Source organism: Gymnoscopelus braueri (genome assembly GCF_963280865.1).
Source record: "Gymnoscopelus braueri genome assembly, chromosome: 13".
In the NCBI taxonomy this organism is placed as follows: domain Eukaryota; kingdom Metazoa; phylum Chordata; class Actinopteri; order Myctophiformes; family Myctophidae; genus Gymnoscopelus; species Gymnoscopelus braueri.
Window position 1 is genome coordinate 18,551,652 of NC_137615.1, and position 24,811 is coordinate 18,576,462.

A 24,811-nucleotide genomic window follows, 5' to 3' on the forward strand; every position below is an offset into this window, starting at 1 on the left:
ACACACACACACACACACACACACACACACACACACACACACACACACACACCTCAGTTCCTGAGATGTTAAACCAACAGTAATTTTAATCGTGATATTGATTGTGACCGTGAAAAGTTATGAATCTTTTCATGGCAGCCTGCAGATCATTGAAAATCTGTCCATTCTTTTTGACCTTGACCTTGTTTCTGACCTTGACATTTCACCCTTACAAGTCAAAATCTTTTGGGGCCAGGTTATTGATCATCAACCAAGTTTCATAAAAATGTGGCCACCCATTTTGAAGTTATGTTGTTCACACTCGAAACAGGTGCGATAACAACACCCTGTTGATTGCCCACAGCAAAGCGTGGCAGGGTGTTGTTACATTGCGCTCCTTAATGCTACACTGAATCCCCTGAAGATTCACATGAAGCCATTAATTCAAGTTTGGCTGCAGAATAAAAAGAAAAATGAAAAGATATAGCTAGCTCATTCAACTACAAAAAAATATAAACATTAGCTGCTTGACCCATTAAGACCGGGAACACATGTGTCATTTTCTTTGGCCATTTTTGAAAAATGTAAATGTGTGCTCATTTTTGAATATATATTTTTTAAAGCGAACATTTGCAAAATACAAATGTTTAAAGTGAACAAATGTTCGCTTTAAAAAATATATTTCAAAGATTTGCACAAATGTTCAAGATAAAATAAAATAAAAGCAGATCTACAAGCTCATAGAGCTTGTAGATCTGCTGTTTTTGAACAGCCTAAGAAATCTAAAGTGACAAGAGATACGTTTTCCGGATTGAATGGGTTAAAGCACTTTATATAGCCTGAAAATGTGATGTCCTTTTTTTTTTACCTGTGTCATGGGCTGTGTGTGAGCGGTGCAATGTTTCTGCACTGCTGTTGAGGCCTCTGGTTTCTGTAGCCCCGATCCAGGGCTCTGGGTGACCTCTGGGATTGCACTGCTAACAGAAGGCCGTAATTCAATACTACTGTCTGGGAGCTGTATGGTGACTGCTGCTGCGGAGGCAGCGAGGAGCTGAGTCCCAGGCCGGTGGTCCACAAGCTGAGGTTCAGGCTGCCCGGCGAGGGCCTGATTCACCTGTTGGTGGCTGATCATGAACTGATGTGTGGTGGGTGCTAACTGGCTCTGATCTGGGTCCTGTTTTATAACCATGGGCCGACCAGGAGGACTACAGGATCCCGTGCAGTTCGGGGGAGACTCATTTTCCACTTTGACCCGGATGGGATTAGGAGGAGGGCTAGGCCGAGGTGGAGACTCTCCTTGCTGGTTCCTTTTTTCCACCTCCAGTTGCATCCTCAGCTCCTCCACCAGCCTTTGCTCCTGCTCCAGCTTCCGCCTCAGCTCCTCGATCTGAAGTTCCTTCTCGTGCAAGCGCTTGTCCTTCTCAGAGGTCCTGCTCTCCGCGGGGCTCTCCTCGCTCTCTCGCGGAGGTCTTTGTGGGGAGCTCCTGGACGGGGCTGGGGACGGACTGCCTGCCGTGGTGATGCCACTCTCCTCAATGCCTGGGCCGGACACCTTGGAGGCTACGGGGGAAACGGGGGGACTTGAGTTTGTGTTCTCAGACTGCGGGGCCACTGTGGTGGCTGTCATGTCCGTGGCATTGGCATTGGCAGGCGGGATGTTACAGTTCTCCTGATAAGACTTGAGCCTCTCTATCAGATCGGTCTTGGTGCCAGACACAGGCAGGCCTCTGCGTTTCAGCTCCAATTTCAGCTCTGCAACCTGTGGCGGCAGGGATAAACAGTGGTGGAAAAAGTTTTAAAAAGAAATATCAATACTGCAATGCAAGTAAAAGTCCGGTAATCAGAATTTACTTGAGTAAAAGTACAAAAGTATTGGTATCAAAATTTACTTAAAGTACCAAAAGTAGAAAGTACTCATTATCCAGAATGTCAAATTTCACAAGTTTTCAAATGTATAAAATGTATATAAAATATTTTGAAAATAGCAGATCTACAAGCTCACAATGCGTCGCATCGCAGCGCAATGTGAGCTTGTAGATCGGCTATTTTCATATGGCCGAAATGAATATAGGGGCTGAAGTAGCGGGTTATGTATGTTTTGTAATAATAATAATCTAAATCTACAAAGTAACTACCGGAAGTAACTAAAGTTTTCAAATAATTGTAGTGGAGTAAAAGTATAACATTTGCCTCTGAGATGTAGTGGAGTAGAAAGTAAAAGTATTGAAAATCGGAAATACTCCAGTAAAGTAAAAGTACCTCAATTCAACCGTACATTTCTATTGCTTGTTGTGTTTTAACCACTTAACTGTATATACTTCAGTTGACCGGAGTCCTACTTTTTATATAATTCTACACTATACGTCTATACTTTTTATAGTATCCTTTTTTTTCTTTGATAAAAATAGCCGATCTACAAGCTTGCATTGCAACGTGTTCTGAGCTCATAGATGTGCTATTTTTGGCAAATGTTCACATTATCTGCGCAGAATGTTTGCCTATTATGACATGGGACGCAAGGGTTAAAAGGCATGTATTAAAAGTATGGGCCAGCTAATAGCAGACAGCAGTGAGGGGCTAACCTTCATCTCTTCCAGATTGACAGGTAAATGATCTGGCTTGCAGTTGGGTCGCACTGGAGCGGCACCGGGCAGGGAAATCACATGCGATGTGGAAAGACCATTTCCATTCAGAGCCACTTGGGGACAGCTGTTCTGACTGTCGGTGCCTGATCTGCCATAAAACAGACAAGACGAATTAGGGAGCGGAGATGAGAGACAATCTTGTACAGCATGTGGGAAAATGTGGACAGAAAACGGATGTGGTGGAAAATGCAAAAAGAAAGATGACCTCACTTCAACCAAGACGTAAGGATTTAATCAGGATTGATGAAAATAAAATACTTAACAACTTTCACCCTCTATACTTACTAATCTAATACTTAGTTAGTCTACAGCAAAACTCTTCACCGAAAGTAGCCGATCTACAAGCTCACAACTGCTATTTTCAGTGAATGTTCCCCCCCCCAAGAATACTGTACTTACTTCAATGGAGCAGGCAGGATGGCCTGGTAGCTGAAGTGCTGCTGCTGTTGGCTCAGGATCTGCAGCTGCAGGAACTGTTGTTGCTGTTGCAAGAGGCAGGCATAGGCAGAGTCCATGGGCATCTCAATGAGCTCCTGCTTTTGGTCAGGGGGGATATATTGATGGTACTTGAGTTTCTTCACCCGGGGTTTGGGCTCTTTGCTCTTTTTGCTGCGGTTTTTGTCACTGGGTGTCTTGGGCTGGCTTTGCTGTGGAGCAAATTTTGTTTTCATTTACTATATCAGTACTTCTACAGTATACCCTTAAGAATATATATATTTTAACTACTTTCAACCTGGCATCACTATTTTGGGCATATCATTATAGGCAAAAACATTTTAATTATTTGCATATATATTTATATAACATAAAAGTTCAAAAATCGCTAAAATAGCACATCTACAAGCTCACAACGCATTATAACGGTGACACGCTGTGAGCTTGTAGATCAACTATATTCGCTATGAGTACGTGAGATTTTGTCTTGCCCTTTGGTGTGCCTTATGCACAAAAGGTGGGCAACACTGGCGTAGGAGAACATCCTGACTGACTTCAAGACGGAGCTTTCCAGACATCGCTGTATAAAATGGACGGCCAAACAGCACACAGTGAGACCTGCAGCTGAGATTCTGCTCTTTCATCATTTGACGGGAATAGGTGGGACATTGTTTTAACGCCCAGCGGAGAAAGACAGGATGTGGAAATAGGGAATGGAAATGGACATGATGTGGCCGTTATTGTTCCGCAACCTCGAATTACAGGATACACATGAAAATGGCTTGGCACATGAAACGCAGGTTCAAGCCATGAAAACATCCATTCAAGTGGGTTTATGCAAGCACATAGCCGCAAATGTGTTGCACCCTGATCCCCCACCCCCCTTCCTTCACCAAGAAGGGAGTGAGAGAGTTTGCCATATGCTCTGAGGGTAACAGGATTATGATAAATGCACAAGTTATTGCTTTACTCCCTTCCTTTTGATTTTTGGCTTACATTTTACACAGCCTGATCATGGAGGCCCAGTCTGTCATTTGACTCTAATTGAAGACTAAATGCGGCTGGCAGCTTTAAGCCCCTGGATTTGAGAAACTCCTTTAAACTTTGTCGTTCTTTGAACTGCACTGGATACGGCTGGATAAGGCTGGATACTGAGTTGACTCACCCCTGGACCATTCAGTATGACACAACATAGCTCCAGTGTCTTATCTCTCATTTCTTTTGCAATGGAAGTATAAAGAAAACACACAACCGATAGATCTCTAATGAGTCAAATACACTACCATATTTTCTGGGTATAAATTGTGTTGAGAAAAGATTCATATAAGTGGGTTTTGTTTTCAAACTTGAAAGCATCGTGGAAATGAAGAAAAACTGTAATTATTCAAAGTTCACCTTTATAAGAACAGGCCCTGGCGTAGTGGTGGTGGCCACAGTGGCGTTGGGTTGAGCTGTGGTTGTCAGACAGGTGCTCTGCTGCTCCTTGGTGAGGTTGTACACATCTGAAGTGGACTGGGAGGTGGGTGGCGACTGCTACAGCAACACAGACACCACATGATCCATTGTCCCACACAGGAGTAGAAAATATGATTTACTGAAACAACAAGCTTTTTGATCAAATATCTAAAGACCCCAAACTTTTTTTTTTAAATGAAAAAAATAGAAGGGCCAAGAACTGTTCCTGCAACTCAAATGAAATAATAAATAAAACATACTGTATTGTAATAACAGTGATTCGTGAACCTTTTTATTTGAATGACCCTCAGTTTGGTATCTTTTAGACCCACTGAGCCCCATAACTCTGAGCCCCAGAGTGTATAGGATACAAATTAAAACAAATGGACCAAATGGATGTCTGAAAATAGCAGATATACAAGCTCTTTGTTTTTGTCCCCTCACCTGAATGTTAAATCGAGTAGCTAGTGTAGTTGCGCCAGTCACTACGTGTTGGAATTAGGGGTGTGCCGATACACTAATTTCACGAAACGATACGATACGATATTGGGCTCACAACTTCGATACGATTTCGATACGATACGATACGCACTTTTTTATTATGAAAATATATGGGGGAGAAAAAAAGCAAATGCAAACAAATAATTCTGTTTTTGCATTATTCAGACATGCAAACTTGTAGCCGTTTTGAATCCAAATAGGGCAATAGTGTTATAGTTTTTTTTTCCAAAACGATATTTTTTTCCCCCCAAAACGATACATATCGTCACGAAAACGTATCGCGATATATCGCGGGACGATATATCGGCACACCCCTAGTTGGAATAAAAGATGGATATACTGTACCAAACAAAGTATTCCAAGAAGTACTTGGAGAAACTTGGCGGATTCATTGAATTACTAATTATTTATTGCGAAGGTAATCATTTTGGAGGAGCGCGTTTTTCGTTTCCGTCCGCTTGATGGCGCAAAGCTATATCCGCTCCTTTAGCAGAAAACTGCAAAAGGATTGGTAGGTTGATCTCAGTGATAGGGGTGTAAAGTAACTAAGTACATTTACTTAAGTACTGTACTTTACTGGAGTATTTCAAATTTTTAGTACTTTTACTTCTACTTCACTACATCTCAGAGGTAAATATTGTACTTTTACTCCACTACAGTTATTTGAAAACTTTAGTTACTAGTTACATTTTAGACTTTGATTATTATCACAAAACACACAGCCCTATATGTATTTCAACCATTTGAAGATTTTTTTATACATTTTGAACTTGTGAACTGGGACATTATGCACAATGAGTACTTTTACTTTTGTACTATATCTTGATATCAAAAACAATACTTTTGTTATTTTACTCAAGTAAATTTTGAATTCCGGACATTTACTTGTAACAGAGTATTTCTACATTGCAGTATTGATACTTTTACCTAAGTAAAACTTTTTAGTGCTTTTTTCCACCACTGACACCAGGGGAAGTGGAAGGGGCCGAGTCAGTGAGACCCACCTGTACAGTGGAGTTCACAGTTACACCAGGGGAAGAGGAAGGGGGCTCGGGCATCCTGAGCTCCCTCGGGGGCGTGCAGGCAGAGCTCTGGGACTCCTGGCTAGCGGGCCGCTCCGGAGACAAGGCGTCACTGCTGTCCTCGTCAAAGTTGTACACATCCAGCGTCTTCGTGTTGCTCTCCTTGCTGTCTACAGCAGAGTCATGCAAACCATTAGATCAAATAGAATAACTAGATTTGATCTTTTAAGTTCGGATGATGAATCAGTACTAGTAAGAATACAGAGTAATACTAATACTAAGAGTATTAGTAAGAAAATGAAAGTTTTTCCTTCTTTGACTTGATGGAATCTTAATTTAGATATGTGTACATGTAGATACTATGTGGATCTACTGTACCATGTCGATCGCTGTATGCGGACTATACCTTGTTATGTGGACTACCTTGTTATGTGGACCTGCCGTTGTGCCGCTACGTTTTGCACCTTACGTCTAACCTCATGTACCTGCTGCTATGTGGACCTACTAATGTGTTGCCACTCTTTGCACTTTATGTCTAACCTCATGTACAGACCTACTATGAGTATAATATGAGTAGATATCTTTCATTTTTCTTTGACAGGTTTTATTTTTCTCCTTTCTCTCCCTCTCTTCTGTCGCATCCCCTTTTTTTTTTTCCTGAAAACCCGCTGATTTACACCTGTAAACCTGTCATGTGACAATAAAACTGATTCTGAATGACTGACTACAATGTTGTGCATCTTGTATTCGTTTTAAATTGCTTAGAGCATCAGTGCTATTCAGATAGTGTCAGTAAATTGTCAATCACAGAAACAAATATGCAGATTTTTTACCAATACTGAGAGTGACTCATGGCTAAAAGGATAAAAAAAATGTCAAAGGTTATCTACCAATGACGGCTTCCTTGACGCCAGTGTCCACAGGCAGAATGTTCTTTACAACCAGTTCCATGGGACCAGGCCGCTGTGCAATCTTCTCATTGAGGTCATCAGTCAGCCTGGCCCTCTTCAGCTTCATCTGAGTGGCCTGCAGCGAGGCTACTGCCTGGGTCTCTGATAAAACACACATCATGGGATCATCAGCCAGCAGTCAGCGGTAATGCCGCAGTCAGCTTTCTCACTGTGACTCACGTAGAGACTCAGTCAGACCTCACAAAGCTGCTTCAAAACCAAACACAACTATCAGGACATCTCTTCCTCTGCTCACTAACGGAGCTGAGTAATAGATGGTCGCACATGATGCCGCGCATCGGAAATAGGGGATCTACAAGCTTAACATTGGCTATTTTCGGTACTAAGTATAAATCTTAAAGGGATATTTCACTTTCAAACATGTTTGCGTCATCTGCTCAGGCTTTTGTGAGGACCCTGGACAGTTTTTAAGTTAACTCTCTCAGTGCAAATGAAATAAAAAAATATGTTCATACTGTGCCAGCAATTTTTATTATTTCTTTTAAGTAAAAAAAAAGTGCTCAGGAGCCGAGATACAGCCTTTTTCAGTAATAAGTTAAACAAGAAGTGAATGGAGCAGCAAATCTTCGGATCACGATATCTTGGGTTCTGAACATTCTTTTCCCCCCAAAAAAATAAAATAAATAATAATAATAATAATAATAATATATATATATATTATTTTTTTTACTCAGGATTTTTCGTTCTTGGCACTGAGGGCATTCAGAAAAAACTCGGGATAACTCGTTTTGTGGCACTGAGAGAGTTAATTTTGCCATAAATGTTTTATAATTGTTTTTCGAAAATATATATTTTTTAATAAAGTTTAAAAATAAAAATAAATAAATGAATATAGTAATTGAAAGAACACAGCCTCCTCACATATTAGAAGGACAATATCAGTCGCCAGAAACAACGACGGGTGTTTTCAATGGATGTAACATGTTTAAAATGGAGTTTGAAGTTACAATGGGTTTGTATAGGAAGGGGGCGTGTCTGATAAAATGAATATCAAATCTCTAAATACTGAATCAAGCAACTTAAACACTGTCTGGGGTGCTCACAAAAGCCTGAGTAGACATTAAAATGAACCCAAACATGTTTGAAAGTGAAATGGAAAATGCACCCACTAGCCCCTGACCTGTACATAAAAGCTATTGTCAAATAAGAATGATTATGATTATCACCTTGCAGGATGTGCATACGAACAAGCTCAGAGCGTTCAGGCCTGCTGCAGATTTTGTGCTTCAAGAAATTCCCGGTCTGCAAAAAAATAGGATTAAATGTTTAGTTGGCATAGTTGTAAAAGAATATAGTCTGGTCGACTACATTGTAAGCAAAATGAGTGGTTGAGGTCTTACCCTGGCTCTCTCTAGGCTACGTATCTGCTCATGAAAGGCAGCGGGGGTTTTCAGAGCTGTGGTTAAGACAAATGAAAAATATGCATAAGTTTCTATGTGTTCCAGTGGATCCAATGTAGTTATTATTTAGTCATAAGCTCTTGTTAATACTGTACTTTTCATTGGTTAAATATTTATAAAACACAGGCAGACTTTAACCACTTTCAACCTGGTGTATTTCTTTTTGGGGCATAGGTGAACATGCTCAAAACCTTTTGGAAAGATGTTGAAAATTGCTGATGTACAAGCTCACAACCCATTGCACTGCAAGGTATTGTGTTTAGTTTGGCTATTTTTTCTACTTTGTGACATAAGACAAACTATGAAATAGGGCATTCGTTTATGAAAAAACATAGAAACTATGAAGAAAGTAAGAAATATGGAGATAGAAGTGTTCTGCCCGACAGCAAAAATATTAGATTTCTACTGAGCACACCAATTTGTTATCTGTACTTGGCGTTTATTTTGGGATCTATCTGTTCATTATGTAGCTGGTGTGACAAGTTGCTGAACACGTAACTTCCTCGAATTTTTCAAGCAGAAGTAAAGGGGGTGTATTTAATAGAGCAAGCATCCAACTCATAGGAACAGGATGTGTCTGCTTCAGTCATTCAAGTAGTGAGACCCAAGCAGAGATTGATCTTTGATCTAGCAGATAGATACATTCACCCTGCTTGTGACAAGGACTGGTTCACCGATTAGTCACCTCAGCTATGACAGGCACTGTTTGCTTTAAACACACACAGCCTAGGGGGGGTTAGCTCTGTGGAGTGTGTCAGCGGAGCAAGGAAAACATTCCTGCTAGTCACCCAAACCCTGTTGCATACCTACCATAAGCCTATAAGTGTGGGAGAGGCAGAGCGCTTCAGTGGAGAGTGGCTTGGGAGGTTCCAATCAGTGGTGGAAAGTAACTAACTACATTTACCTAAGTACTGTACTTAAAGTACAATTTTGAGGAACTTTTACTTTTTTTTATCACTTTATACTTCTACTCCACTACATGTCGTATGAAAATATTGTACGTTTTACTGCACTGCAACTATTTGACAGCTTTAGGTGCCTTTCACACCAGAGTTCGCTTAAAAGGTCCGGATCAAGGACCAAATTGTTACATGGTTGGATATCTCATTAGGTTATTACATACAAACATACATTAACTATTGAAGCACCTCCTCTGCGGTTGGGGGCCTCCAAACCGCAGAGGAGGTGACTGACCTCCACTGCAGGCCCAGTCGCTGACTCATGTTGGCTGTGTGGAGCCAGAGACGAGCTCAAGGCCTCGCTGGAATACAGTTCTTAAGCACTTAAGGTAGCTGCATACTACAGTACAGAACAGCCGACTTCAGTTCGGTTCGGCAGGGCTAAGGCAGTGAGTTTCATAGGACTGCCATGAAGCTCACTGAGCACATGCATGTCCCCCGGAGGATGAATCCTAACCATTTGAGTGACCCCATGACATGATTGCACAATAAATGCCACTAATAATATTTTGTTTTGCCTGACAACCGTTGGTCAGTTCAAACCACTCCGGTTGGTTTTAAGATGCATATCTATCCTCTAGGGATGTGCTGCAGTTCAGTGGCCTTGAGGTTAGCCTGCCTTAAGATTGGGAGATCAGGGTTCAATCCCGGTCGGGTCACACCAAAGACTATAAAAATGGTACCCATAGCCTCCCTGTTTGACACTCAGCATCAAGGGTTGTTGGATTGGAAGTGAGTCCCTGCGACATAGTAGCGTCATGTCCAGGGGGTGTGCTTGTACATCAAGCCGCCTCATGCTACAGAAACAGGAGATAGGCTCCTGACCGCCTGGTACCATTGGTTCTCAAGCCTACTTACTTACATCCTCCGGGGGGCGCTAATGGGGCTTTTATACAAGATGTTCTACATCCCTGAAGCTGACTCTGCATGGGTACAGAGTTTTCTCCACTGTGCAGACATGAAGAGCAAATGTTGTTATAACTGTGACTGCACTCTGATAGCACACTGCTGGTGTGCTATTTGCTTATCTAACAGCCTAACTAAGCCTTAAGACATTTAAGTCATTCACTTTCCAAAGATCATCCAGAGGCTGTGGGAGAGGGTGGCTCGATTAAGACATGAGCAGAGGATATATTTCATCCCACCCTCAGACGGCTCTCAAGATAGCAAGGAGCCAAATACGAGCATACTGTAATAGTGCAACCATTATTCAACGAGGAAGTTATACTACTAGAAACGCAGCAATTTTCCTTGGTCCCAAGTGCACAGTGCAATTAATAATATCAATTTATCCATTTGTAACCCAGAGAATTGGACCCTTACGGTTCCATTTGGTGTGTAACTTTGCTTTTTGGAGTGTTTTTGGCGACACCTCTGGGAGTGTCATTACAGCATCTGGCTTCGCTATTGATACATTTCCAGATTAAAAAATAATAATAAATAAAAGATAAAAAAGAAACATTTCCGGTTCCAAAGCACTTCCTGTGATTGCCTGCATCATTTTGGTGGGAGTGTAGGGGGCAGACACCAGCAGACTCTCACAGCTAAGAATAGCGTTTAGAGAAATGTTCACACAACACAGTTATGTGAAATGGTTATTGTGGAAGAATATGCCAGTGGAAAATTATATAAAAATGTTTTAACTTTGTATTTATTGATTTAAAAAGGTTACACAGCATGACATTAAATGAACACCAAGGATTGTACTGTGTCATTTAGCCTGGCTCCGAGTATATTGTTGCCGTCGGGTGGAAAACGTGCATGTCCTAAACCGTTCCTTTTTACTATAGTAAACAAAAAAGTAAAATAGTGAAAATAGCCGATCTACAAGCTCACAACGACTATTTTCACTACTTTTGTGTGACACTCTTATATGATGAAGTAGGGCATTAATTTACAAAAAACATAAAAGGTCGAACAAGGTTTCTGCCCGACAGTGACAATATGGTGGATGAGATGAATGGAGTGTGGTGCAGCAACGCCCATACTCACGTGGCATGATCCCCTGGTCCACAAGTTGCTCTCTGCTTCGCCTCTGCTGCAAGCGGAGCTGGAGCACTGTGGGAGCGCACGCGCACGCGCACACGCACACACACACACACACACACACACACACACACACACACACACACACACACACACACACACACACACACACACACACACACGTCAGTGCTGAAACCCGTCTTCACTATATCATAACAAAAGTAATTATGTCTCCATCAACGCGTTCTCCCAGTGGCGCGACAGGAAACTTTGCTCGCTGCCACATCCAGTGCATCCTATTCACTTCCTGGATGGTTTTAAACAAGGGCTTTTAAGAAGAATATCGCACATTTTACAACAGTTCAGCTTCTGAACTGAATGTGACCAGCTGGCTGGAATACCAACGATAAGCCAATATCAAATTGAGAGATGCAAATGCACGGACCGGTGAGGGCAAACACAGCAGCCTCTGCTGTTCCAACTTTAGATAGCAAACAGTCAAAACTGTGTCAAGCAGAAGTACACATATAAAGTAAAATCCTCAGTGTGCATTTAACGCAACAGGGGACTAGAGAGGTCTTCGTATAAGCCCACTTGGGTTTCATACCTCTCCTGCACATTTCTAATACTTTATGTAATCATTTTTCTGTTTGTGTGCAAATAAACTAAACTAAACTCGTACTGTAATTGTAAAAATGAACGTTGCTGGAGTTGGCAATGATGTGATCCACGAATGGTGTGAATGAGACGTGTTTCATTTATTTTTTAAGTGCACTCTGATAAAAAATGAAATGCTTAAGTCTTGCTTTGAACAGATACAAAGCCCAGTTGATACATCATCATGGCGGCGTGTTTCTCAGTTGAAAGTCAGCTATTTTTGGTGAGCGATGCAGCCACACCTCAAAGTATAAATCAGCCCCAGGTCTACTGAAACCCAACAGACCAGAGAGCTTTCAATACAGAGGTGAAATATGTCACGCATTGTACACAGTCCAACACAGCTAGATGGCCCTCATGTGATTTTAGCCACTTAAACTCTATATATATGACCGGGGTCCCCCAGGGCTCTATACTAGATCTGCACGTTTTTTCCCCTCGACATCAAGTCTCTTTGTTGAAACTAGCCAATCTACAAGCTTGCATTGTGAGCTTGTAGGTCTGCTATTTTCGGACAAATGATCACCCCCCCAGAATAGCAATGCTAGGGGGCCTTCATGTGGTTAATTATACTAAATAAAGTGTGGACATGTTGTTTCAGTAGAATCACACTGCTGCACAAAAAAAGAAAAGAAAAGCAGAAGGTGATGGGTGATGATGACAAACATGTGATGGAGACTGTGGTGTGAGGGAACATGAGGCCCGTATCGTCAGCCCCATGTTGTGTTCTTAGTGAAGCCTGCTTTAGCGAGCTCTCCTCGCTGGCTCTGAAGGAACAGTGAACACACACACACACACACACATCACACACACACACACACACACACACACACACACACACACACATGCGCATGCAAACACACAGAAATGTGTGCGACTGCATGCACACACTCACACAAATGCGCGCATACAGTACATGTAGATACACACAGACCTGCTCAACTCTCCGGGGAAAGGCACTGCGTCTGATCAGGCCTGTGAGTGACTCACTCCAGCAAAAATAAACTGGGCAGCTGTGAGAACAAGGCCTGGGAACCATGAAATCTGGGGGCAGTTAGGGGGTGTGGGGTGGGGACTGGGGGGGGTGGGGGGTGGGGACTGGGATCTAAAGCCGTTCACTAGGCAGAGGGGACATTCATGTGCTCCCACTGGTGGGCAAGAGAATGCGGACCCAAGGAGCTGCTGAGACGCAGGGTGGGAGAGCCCAGTCTGCTCTCACAGCCTCCAAAGCAATAACTGGCCCTCAACTCTGGGGGCACAGAACACAATGTGCCTGCCCACCCCCCTGCTTCCTATTAAATACAATGTCCAGGCCAGGGGGAACTGGACAGTCTATAGCATTGGTTCTCAAAGTGGGCTCCGGGGACCCCCAGGGGTCCTTGGCGGGGGAAACCCCAGATAAATAAGTTAATGTAGCGTCACAATCATTTGAACAACTTTTACCATTATTTTATACCTTGGCTATTCAAAAATAGCAGATATACAAGCTCATAGCTACTATTTTGGAAGAATCATGAACATTTTAGCAAATCTTTGAATATATATATATATTTTTTTAAAGCCAACATTTGTAACTCAAATCTTTGCTTCTGGGGGTCCCTGGAACAAAAATATTTTGAGATGGGGGTCCGTGGTCAAATACATATGGGGATCCTTGATCTAAAAAGTTTGAGAACCACTGGCCTATAGGATAGATCATTCTTAGAAGATTATAAGACGACAAGAACATATCACCATTTGGTTTCAATATTCCTATCCACCTCAGACTCTGGAGGAATGTGTGTGAGATTTATGAATACAATGCTGCGTATATCAATAGTCATCCATCAAGAGATGCCTTCCGGCGTCAAAGTGCAGTGTAATGGAACATGGGTACGGCAGTACACTTCACGCCCGAGGTCCTTCTCTCCCGTATGCTAAGGATGATGTCAATCCTGTTGTTACGGGGTGAACCCTGGCTGACCCCTCTGTGATGCAAAGTGGCTCCACTCTCCTGCTCCACCAGCAGAGCATAAACAGAGGTAGCGTAAGGCTTTAGTGAAATCCCTGTCTTCTGATGTAATCTTTAATCTCAGACCCACTCCTCTCAACAAAATCATCTCTAGACTTGAGGTCTCTCCTCAGATATCTAGGATAGAGATTTTCAACAAGCACTCGATATAGATACAAAAAAAGGAAAAAAAGCTTTGTTATGGATATAGATTCCTCATGCCCCGGAAAAAAGTGGAGTTGTTTTAGAAACGGTCTGACATTAGTCTCTGTTGACATTAAGGTTATAAATAACAGAGTTTTTAAATACAGGCCCGTTGTTCCAAGGAAAATGAGGCAACTCTTTACAGAGACACTGCAAACCTTGTCACAGTCAAGTCTATACAGTAGATAAGCAAAAATATACTGTATATATTAGTATATAACTGTATCATAACTGTGTATCATAATTTGCATGCATTTTCCTATAAGGCGTTACTAGTCATACACTGCAAACCATGACCGCTAATGGATAAACACATGTCTGAAATTTATTTCTTAGCCTTTTACTTTAATTTGCCAAGCCTTTCAAATGAGCCCTGCATCATTTCAAACCACAAGTTAGCCAATGAGGATAGACAAATTACCCTTTTTATAGCTTGCATGACGTGATTACCTGATGTAAGTGTAACTTTAAAAAACCCTCTATTTATATTAAGGGACGATACAAGTGGTATTGCCTTGAGGAAACCACAGTATGCACTTTTGCTGTAGTAGGAGCTAGTGTACAGAGCAACCCCAAAACCTCAGTGCATAGCATACATAAAACCTTTAGTGAGTTTTCCATTACATAATGCAGGTTCTACTGTACATAAGAGGAATACTTGGATCTTAATCCTCATGATTTGTGATGATATTGAAGGGATGACCGTTGGTGCTTTCACAAAATAAAGTATTAACATGTTAGTTTTTTTTAAATATATCAGTATCAATAATGTCTACTGTACATAACTAACTGGGCAAATGCAAATAATAGAACAGCTAGAACAGTTGAGTAAGTTCAGAACATTACTCTCTCTGTAATGCAGCCTTTAAAACCAGGGAAACAGTTATGCCATAACACAATCTTACAATATCCAAAATCCCAGATGAGATCTAGTCGCATATAATAAATCCATACAATATGGATATGGATACTGTATATTACCCAGCCTTAACTTGGATTGTTATTTAAAGGCACAGTAGAAGCAACCTAGACTGTTGAGATCCTGGCAGACATTTTCGCTTAATTTATACTGGCAGATGTACATGCGTTGTGAGCTTAGAGATCGGCTATTTTCGGCGCATGACACCAGCAACACAACAAAGTATAAATCCGTCTCGATGAGATGAAGTGGCAGATGATGCAATGTCATCAGGAAGTGCTGTATAAGGAAAATACAAATCTTGACCTGGATTATACAACAACAACGTCAGTTGTTTTGTTTGATTCCACTTTGTTTTTGTATGTCAACACATTACGGCTACGGAGACAAAACCATGCTTACATTACGTGGCAGCAAACCATAATCAATCAACAGAGCACTATTATAAACACGGCTTATCGTCGCTGTCGGGCGGAAACCTCTTATCTCCATATTCTAACTTTTTGAGTTTTTTTCGTAAATCAACGCCCTGCTTGATCATACTACAGCGTCACACAAAAGCATCAAAAGTAGCAGATCCACAAGCTCTAAACGCGGCGCCAAGCGACGCGTTTAGAGCTTGTAGATCTGCTACTTTTGCCATTTTTTTATTTGAATCCTGAAAAGTAACAGTTTTGGACATATGAGGTTTCCACCCGACAGCGACGTTTATATACAATATAAACTCAAGAATATCCTCTCCAACATCTAGCATCTCCCTCTCTTCTTTCAGACAACTTTAGTTGACCATCCATCAGCTATAACAACAGCTTCTTGTCCTGTACATCATTGGTTCTCTAAGTGGGGTCCGGGGACCCCCAGGGGTCCTTGGCAGGGTACCAGGGGGTCAACCAGCAAAATAAGTTAATATAGCGTCACCATCATTTTAACCACTTTAACCGTTATTGTACACTTTGGCTATTCAGAAATAGCAGATATGCAAGCTCACTATGAGGTTGTAGATCTGCTATTTTTGAAAAATCAGCAAATCTTTGAATATATATATATATTTTTAAAGCCAACATTTGTAACTAAAATCTTTGCCTCTGGGGGTCCCTGGAACAAAATATTTTTAGATGGGGGTCCGCGGCCAAATACATATCATTTTGGGGATCCTTGACATGAAAAAGTTTGAGAACCACTGCTGTGCATGATGCACACTCTGATGAGCTTCATGAACCCTGTCTCATTTCCTGCTGGGGCTCAGGCTGTACCACTAAAGCCCACCATCAGGGCTATAGCAGCATCTACTATCTTTTTTTAAAAATATTTTTTTAACTTTATAGTGAAGTTTTTAATTCAAAATAACTGAAACATTTAAATACATTTCACAGCGAATGTTTGGAAGCAAAAGAGAGATAGAGAGGAGGAAAGAGAGAGAGAGAGAGAGAGGGGGGGGGAGAGTAAGAAAAGAAGGAAGAGAAAGGGAAGAGGAGAAAGAGAAACGCATCTGATTGTAATTTACCCCTACAGATGGTGGGGGCCTCCACATCAAGGCAGGCCATAGAGGACAGTGGTGGCTTTCTCCGTGGCCAGGTCTGCAGTCCCATGGGTTGATGATAAGGACGGTAAGAGAACCAAAGAGTTTACAGGGACTTTGGGGAGACAGAGGAAAAGCTCCGGCTATACGAGCAAAAAAACCAAACCGACAGCTGAGTTCTGAAAGTGGAGCGAGTGGTCCCTCCCCTCTCTTCCTCTCCGCTGGCCTTGGTGGAGAAAGTGTGTGTGCTTTCTCTCTCTCTCACTTCGTGCTCAGCCAGCGAGCGTCAGGAGCAGGAGGAGGAGGAGGAGGAGGAGGGAACACACAGGTCTGCCCTCGTTAACCCTTGCTTGCTGGTTCCCTGCGCTTTGCTGTCTGAACACTCGGCTTGGCCAGGTTAATAATGCAGGGAGCTTTTTCAGGCCAAGGACCCCATAGTTGAGAGAGATATGAAGCAGGGACCCCAGGGACCCCCCCCCCCCTCCCCTCTACATATTGTATAAAATTGTGTTGCCGTCCCGGACCCCCTGTTGAAGACCCCTGCAATAATGCAACAAACTTAACCAGGGCACTTTCATCATGCCCTCACAAAGCACAAAACTGATCGTCAGTATGTGTTCGGCCAGATAACTCACGAATAGATTGAGACCAATAATAGCCTTGAGAACATTTTATTTATAAAAATGTAAATACAAGTGTGAATATTATATTTGATCTTGGCGTCCAGGCTCTGCTTATACATTACTCCCTGCTCAGCACATTAGCAAGACAACCATTTTAGAGCAGAGAGATATACATCTATAACAAACCCCCCGCCCCAGGGGAAACAGAACACTTAGGGAAAGCAGAGCCTACTGGTGGTGCTAGGAGCAAACAAAACACATACAACATCAGTGGCAACACTGACAACAAAGACGGTTAATTTATGAAGATACACCATCCCAATTGGAGCCACTAGAGGCAACATGGTACACCAGGGGGTTTTCAACTGATTATGAACCAGGGACCACCACCCCGACTAAGAATCAACCTGGGGACCACTGTTGTGTTGGGAGGGGCGATATGGGTGTGGTGTGGGGGGAAAAGCTTGAAATTAAATAATGACTGTTAAGGGCCTAATTTAATTTGTTAATTCGAGGTGAATTAAGTCAAGTCCTTAACGGCAACTTATGTATGAGCGAGCAGACACATGCGATTGATTATGAGCACATTTCCTAATAATGGTGACACAACCAGACAATCCCGTACAGTTTCCCTTTCTAACTCCCATTTCTGTTCTTCACATCAGACTTCCCAGTAACTGATAACATTGACGCGTCATTATACGTACTGCACTGTTTCTCAACAAGTGGTCGATAAAATAAAATACAAATCTTCACTTTCACCTAATCTAAATGCATGGTCAGGGACCACATGCAATACCTTCACGGACCACCAGTGGTCCACGGACCACCAGTTGAAAACCCATGTGGAACACAAATCCGTCCTATGTTTACTGGTGCCAGATCCCGCGAGTGTGTGTTGCTGGGACAGAGAAAGGTTGATAATAAAGTAGATTTTCTCTTGATTTTCCTCACTGGAAAAAAAACATTTTAGTGTGGAAATCTTGGGAATATTGTGTGGCTTGTGGCGATCGGGTCCAATATTTAGTTCAGTGACCGTGGGGCTAAAGAATTGTTCAGAAGCTGTGTTCACTTTCACTCCTCCATTGGAATTAATAAGACTCCAACCTGCTTCCGGTCTCCTAAAAAGGCGTCCACCTACTTCACGCGGATACGGGAAGTAAACCGGCGATGGCATGTCTTGCTATTTCCATCTTGGCTGACAACAGGAGGAAGTGCAATGAATCAGGTGAGCTTAAGTAGACCGCCAATTGATCAGCTGCTTGACACGTCACATACAGTACATCTCCCACATAGAGCTGCACATGCGTGTAAACCTCTCCAGTGTACAGTATCTGCCTGAACTAGTCTCGCAAGCTCCGCATCATTTTCATTCTGCCCGTGATTTAGTCATCGTACCGAGTGTGAAAAGCTCCGTGAGAAAGAAGGCTGTGAGGTGTTGTTTTTATTCTTCTCTGAAATGTTGTGTCACTACTACTATGCAAAACAAACACACTACTGTCCCCTGGGTTACCAAATGTTTATCTCTGTGTCACATTTTGGTGATAAACTGAATAGTTCTTGTGCTGTGATTTTTAGGGTTCATTTTTCATTCAGTGATAATGCTACGGCATTTGGATTCACTGCAGTCTGTGTCAATCTTCATTCCGATCTTATCTGTTTGCAAAAAAACCAAACATATTTGTGACTAATATTTATTCAGAAGAGGCCCTGTTCAATGTCAAGTTTGATGAAAAAGAAATGTGAAGGAGGGACAAAGATGAGCGAAGGCAGAGCCTCATCATGAAAGACTTCACTGTTAGTAGATACAATAGTTGCTCAACAATACCATTCATCACTAGATGGGAAATGAGCTAAAAGGAAATGACTCTAATTGTAATAAATACCAGGTGTTTCAATGGTCCAGGAACACTGCTTTTACAGAACAATGTTCCTATAAAGAGCAGGTGTTCAATCCCTTGACTTAGTAGCTCTGACAAGATGAAGCCATGACAAAGATTATTACTCTCTTCAAAGGGTGCTTTGTATGACTTTGTCCGTTAACAAATAGATTCAAAACATGGGTGCGTTTAGATTTGAATTGAAAACTGACTTAATTAGCATGAGTAGGTACAGCCTTGTCATGTGGTATATCGTGACATTGAGGATTACTAACTCACGTTTAAAATCTCCTTGCTGAAATAAATTATAAATATATATAAAAATGTGGGATTTGATCATCATTGTTGATGCTTACATTTATATTCCCTTAATAAGCAAGCGACTCAGAACAGCACTGATCTCCTAGTTTGTTCCCATGTTACCGGTTGCTCCATTTGGGGATCAGGCAAAATGTTGTTGTGCCTCATTGTTGGTGAATGCCAGCCTGCCAACCAGATGTGTACAAAGTACACCCCGTTATTAAGACTGATATGCCCGGGGAGCAATTCCTGACTGCAATCTGGCAAGCTCTGTGATCATGACACTCGATTGGCAATAACAACCACTTTTCTTTGTCTTCAGAGAGGACAATGTCAAAGCAACAGAAGTCACAAATCTTTCATAATACTGCAAATATCTGTGAAATTCAATACAATTATTTAAAGACCGATTAGAAAACAGCTTTCATTATATAGTAGCCTAAATAAACCATAGTAGCCTAAATAAACCAGTTTCGCAAGAACATGGTTTGATTGAAACTATTTGAACTATGTGATTATGTATTGTACAGGCTTCCAAAAGCAATTCCGATGTAATTCCTCACTTCTCTGCTCTAACTAATTGCAGGAAGGGGCTTGTTTTCCCATTGTCAGAGTCGTCCTGCTCTTAAATGGATGATAGATGGATGAATAGATCAGGGTTTTGGTCACTGCAGAGGTCCACTCACCGTTCTTGCGCTCCGTGAGAGGCAGAGGACTCGGGCTGTGCTGCAGGGACAGTTCCTCCAGCTCATGAGTTACTGCCTCACTACGTGGGCTGGGGACAAGCTCTCCCATCACCTTGGGATCCCCGTCCACAGACAGACTTCCTTGAGACCCCATGGGTCGTTCTGGAGGAGGGGCGAAGGTTTTCCCAGACTCTGGTGAAGCACTGCACTTGAGGGACCATGCAGGGGTTGGGATTTTAGGGAGAGGACAGACATCAATATCAGTCATTTTATATTAGACCACATATCATATCATGTTTCTTTCTTCTTTTTTTCCATAACCATACTGGTGTAATTCAAGGAAACAAGGTTAGGTGAAAGTGTTTGTGTTAAGTATGTAGTAATTGTATATATACTGTATATTTATTACAGAATCATACATTTTGTAGCACATTGGTTCTATGCGGTCAGTAGTCTTCTAAGGGGAAATGTCCTCAACTAAATATTCCTCTACAATAAGGTCCTGAGCATAGAAGAGTTTGAGAACCCTTTCTGATGAATACTGTACACTTAAGACAGTTTTCTGTCATTGGCACCAAAAGTAGTAGAATAAAGAAAATACAAAACTTGCTCTATTGATAGTTCCTCTTTTCATTTTACAGTACTTCACTGCTTGATTTCAAAATTATTTAAAAAAACATCTTAAAAGCCAACTACCTACTACAGTATCTATGCATAAAGTACCTCCTTCTTTCCATGAGCCAGATAAATGTGATCTTATTTCATAAGATATGTGTCCTGCTCTTCCAAATAGTTAGGGCGTTATGTAATTCTTCTATTAACCTCCCAAAGGAGCTTTTTGTCATATTATTTGCTTTGGCGCACCGCTGACTCAACAAATTACATTACATAGAATCCTTATTGATTCCCATGCTTTTTCTTTATGAGATGAGTTTATCTTTTTAAAAGAAATAATATTATGTTGTTTTTTTTATTTTTATTAAGCTATCGTTAATAATGTTTTTGGTGAGGATAAAGGAGGAATCTGTTCTTCCTGGTTGTGAATGCTCACTGCGCAGTTATTTTCCAATTAATGTACACACAGCCAGATCAGACAAACATTCTTGTTAACACAACTCCCCCAAAGACTGGCTTGGGCGCACATGGAGATGTTCTTACAGTGTTTCCTTTGAAAATGGCTCAGCAAACACTGTTATTACACATTACACAATGATGCATAATGTTCTTATCTAAATATTTGTGTCAGACACAAACTAAACATCACATACATGCCATATCATGTATGTAATATTAAGTATAGGCTACTCTTAGATAATAAAGTCATAGAGTTTACCGTGATTGATTTTATGATGACAAGGTTTAGGCTAGTTTCAGATCGTGACTTATTCCCGTTTCACAAAGCCAGGAATTTCACAAAATACAGATAGATGTGTGACTAAAGCAGCTTGTGTGGGCACAATGTGTATAGTAGGCCTTATGCCTCAACAAATGACTGTTCTATCTGCTAGATTAAATTCCTTGAGCCTTCATATCAATTTCACAATTTCTTTGTGGGCCACCCTCCCAAAAACCTCTGTATTTAGTCTCCAGCGTTCCTTAAGGGTGGGACAACAACAGTAACGATTTTCCAAAATACACCCAACTGCATTACATGAAGTGGTAATGTTTAAACGATGATTACTGGTGTTATCTCACATGGTCCTGTATAATAAACATGGGTAGTACTAGTGAACAGTGAGTGGTGTAACAGAACAATGTGAATCAATAACCTGAAATGAGTAAGATTTAAATTAAATTAAGGAGAATTCCAAGCGGGAAGAAAGTGACTATGTCCTGGTAATGCATTGTCTAAAGCAACCATGCTGCCAAGGCAATTTGTAACTTGATCCATTGACTCTCATCCAAGACCAGCTTTCAAAGCACGGTTCATCTTCAATCCATAATCCAATTCCAAATGCTCCTTAGTTTACACTGATAAAGTCACTTCCAGTATGGCCCATTAATACCACTGTCCTAGAATGATACTCATTTCTGACTGGTAGGGGAATGGCCATTACTTTGTCTTGAGGCAGTGCAACTGGACCTTAAAGTTACAATTCATGACAAGATTGGAGTCACACGTCAACCAATACAGGACCAAGAACAGACAGAATAGCCAAGTTATTATCTATTGTTGTGGCTAAAAAAGGTTTTGAAGGGATACTTCACCTAAAAAAATACTTTTTTCTATCGAGTCATGGAGACTTGAATTCATGGATTTGTTTTTGTTTTTGTCGCATTCAGAATCAGAATCAGAATCAGTTTTATTGTCACATCACAGGTTTACAAGGTAAAGAAGTGGGTGAAATTCGTTTTTGTACATCGTTCCCATCGCAACGTTAATTTCCATAGAAAGAAGAGGGGGGGGGGGGGAGAAGAAGAGGGGTGGGGGGCAAGTGGGAAGGAGATCAAAACAAGAGAGCAACAGAAGGCCAGACAAGTTATCTACATATTTACAAAGTACCTGAGATAATAAAAAACTAAGGTGCCTGAGCATAGCAGCAATGTATGTATACTGTGCATGTTATACTTATACTGTGCATGATATACATATGGACGTTAAGGTGCTTAGAGAAAAAAAAGAGCACAATAAAAAAGACCAAAAAAAAGTCAGTGCGTTATACATGGGATTAAGGTGCAAAAGGTCAGTGCGTGTCCACCTAGGGTGGACTGACCCTAGTATAAGCCGCAAGTAGCTCCATGAGGGAGTGCAGCAAAAAAGTCATTTGTACCTGGTGTAGTCCACAGGTGTGTCCGAGGGGGAGCTAAGTCCAAGTCATTGTCCCTGGTATAATCCACAGGTGTGTTCAGGAAGAGCCAGAAAAGTTTTGCACCGCCTGCTGTCAGGCTGCTGAACAAGGCTTATGCCTCATTCAGCATCCTGACAGCAGCCGGATTAAAACTACACCAGAACCTGGTGGTGGAACTCTTGATACTGCGGTAGAGCCCCTTGCCCGGTCGCGGTCGTTGTAGGGGTTTGAACAGTCTGTGACTTGGGTGGTGCTAAGCCAATAATTTAATAATAATGACCAGCGGACCGGTAGGCAGTGGTTCCGGTAGGAGACACAAAGGAGACTCTTCGTGTCTCCTACCGGAACCGCTGCCGGTCATCAAATTATTGGCTTGCAAATGCGACAAAAACAAAAAAGAATCCATGAATTCAAGTCTCCATGGGGTGACTAATCGATAGAAAAAAGTCATTTTGGGGGTGAACTATCCCTTTAAAAATATTTTTCTGAGCTAAAACCCAAACAGCAGTCTTACAACATCAAAGCCTTTAACATCCCATCTCAGGTGACGAAAAAAAGAAAAACAGTAGCCACATATTTAGAGTTATGCTGAATTATTCTCCGGTTACAGTACATTGCTCACAGCACAGTGTCAAGATCCAACTATGTTTTGCAGCTGATATGGCCACTTTAGCATCCACATCAGAAGAACAACAACAGTAAAGGCAGCCAACAATATTAAAAAAACAACCCTTGAGCTGGTTTAAAACCACCACTTATGGGCTATGAGAAAAACCTTTGGAAATAATCCCCTGACCTTCTCTGATGGTGCCCTAATGCTGAACACACGTGACGTGACCAAGTTCAGACGCACTTGGGTGAGTGTTATCGAAAGGTCCTCCTGGCTCACCTTGGCATTTGCAGCGAAACCCAGACTGTGGATGAATCCTGGTGTGGTGGCTCAGAATGAGGCTCACGGCACGCAACGATTGAAATCTGGTTTTGGGCAGGCCACATACTTCTCCAGCCACATGTCAAACTACTATCATGTAAAAAAAAACTGAGCAAGAGTTATTTGAGTTCATCTCTGAAACTGCCAGGCATGTGCTACTAACGTGCAAGATAAATGTCCGGCTGCATCAAGCTATGACAAGCTCAGTGAACAATACGCATAGGGCATTTTTCAAAACAAAGGGATGAAGGCTGTTGTTGAAGGTGATCTATTGCAGGGGTTATAAAACACGCCTTTTCTTTTCTTCTTTTTATTGTTACGGTACTTTTATCTTCATGGCTTTACCAGCAAATGTAGCAGGTTTATTGTATCTGGCTACGAGTCCATCCAAAGACATTCTGAAGACACAGGCCTGGAGTCTGTTTCATACAAAAAAAAGAACGATATTTGTAGTGATCACTGTGGGGAAATTACTTCTCTGCATTAGAGTTGTTCCGATACCGATACCAGTATCGGAAAAGCTACCGAATGCCGATACTGCCTAAAATGCTGGTAAACGGGATCGGCGAGTTTGCCAGTCTATGCCAATCCGATACCATGTAATGTATCACGTGATGATATTTTATTTACAGTAATATTTTGAATCAACTCCAACGTCAAGTCAGTTCTACTCTACGGGGCGGAAACATGGAGAACCACAAAAGCAACATCAAACAAACTGCAAACCTTCATCAACAGATGCTTACGACACATCCTGGCAATTTACTGGCCTAACAGCATATCAAATGAAGAGCTCTGGCAATCCACACAACAAGAACAAAATTGAAACCGAAATTAAACGCAGGAAATGGGGTTGGATTGGGCACACCCTGAGGAAACCATCCTACAACATAACCAGGCAGGCCTTAACCTGGAACCCTCAGGGGAAAAGAGAACCAGGAAGACCCAGAAACAGCTGGA

At 41.7% G+C, this 24,811-nt stretch overlaps 1 protein-coding gene across 6 annotated transcripts in view; it reads right to left on the reverse strand.

Annotated features, from left to right (window-relative positions):
- mrtfbb (myocardin related transcription factor Bb) overlaps window positions 1-24,811 on the reverse strand; it is a 40,088-nt gene that overhangs the window by 6,087 nt on the left and 9,190 nt on the right. Inside the window, exons 2-11 of one of the 6 annotated variants that reach the window (XM_080447957.1) lie at window positions 20,132-20,334; window positions 11,360-11,425; window positions 8,349-8,404; window positions 8,175-8,250; window positions 6,928-7,089; window positions 6,020-6,207; window positions 4,455-4,592; window positions 3,024-3,271; window positions 2,562-2,712; window positions 848-1,738 (exon numbers count right to left, since the gene is read on the reverse strand). In XM_080447957.1, the coding sequence (XP_080304083.1) occupies window positions 848-1,738; window positions 2,562-2,712; window positions 3,024-3,271; window positions 4,455-4,592; window positions 6,020-6,207; window positions 6,928-7,089; window positions 8,175-8,250; window positions 8,349-8,404; window positions 11,360-11,425; window positions 20,132-20,285 (2,130 nt within the window). In that variant the 5' untranslated portion in view covers window positions 20,286-20,334. Of the gene's footprint in view, window positions 1-847; window positions 1,739-2,561; window positions 2,713-3,023; window positions 3,272-4,454; window positions 4,593-6,019; window positions 6,208-6,927; window positions 7,090-8,174; window positions 8,251-8,348; window positions 8,405-11,359; window positions 11,426-16,627; window positions 16,887-20,131; window positions 20,466-24,811 lie in introns of those variants that run through there. The other 5 variants (XM_080447956.1, XM_080447955.1, XM_080447954.1 and 2 more) reach the window with 5 other exon arrangements.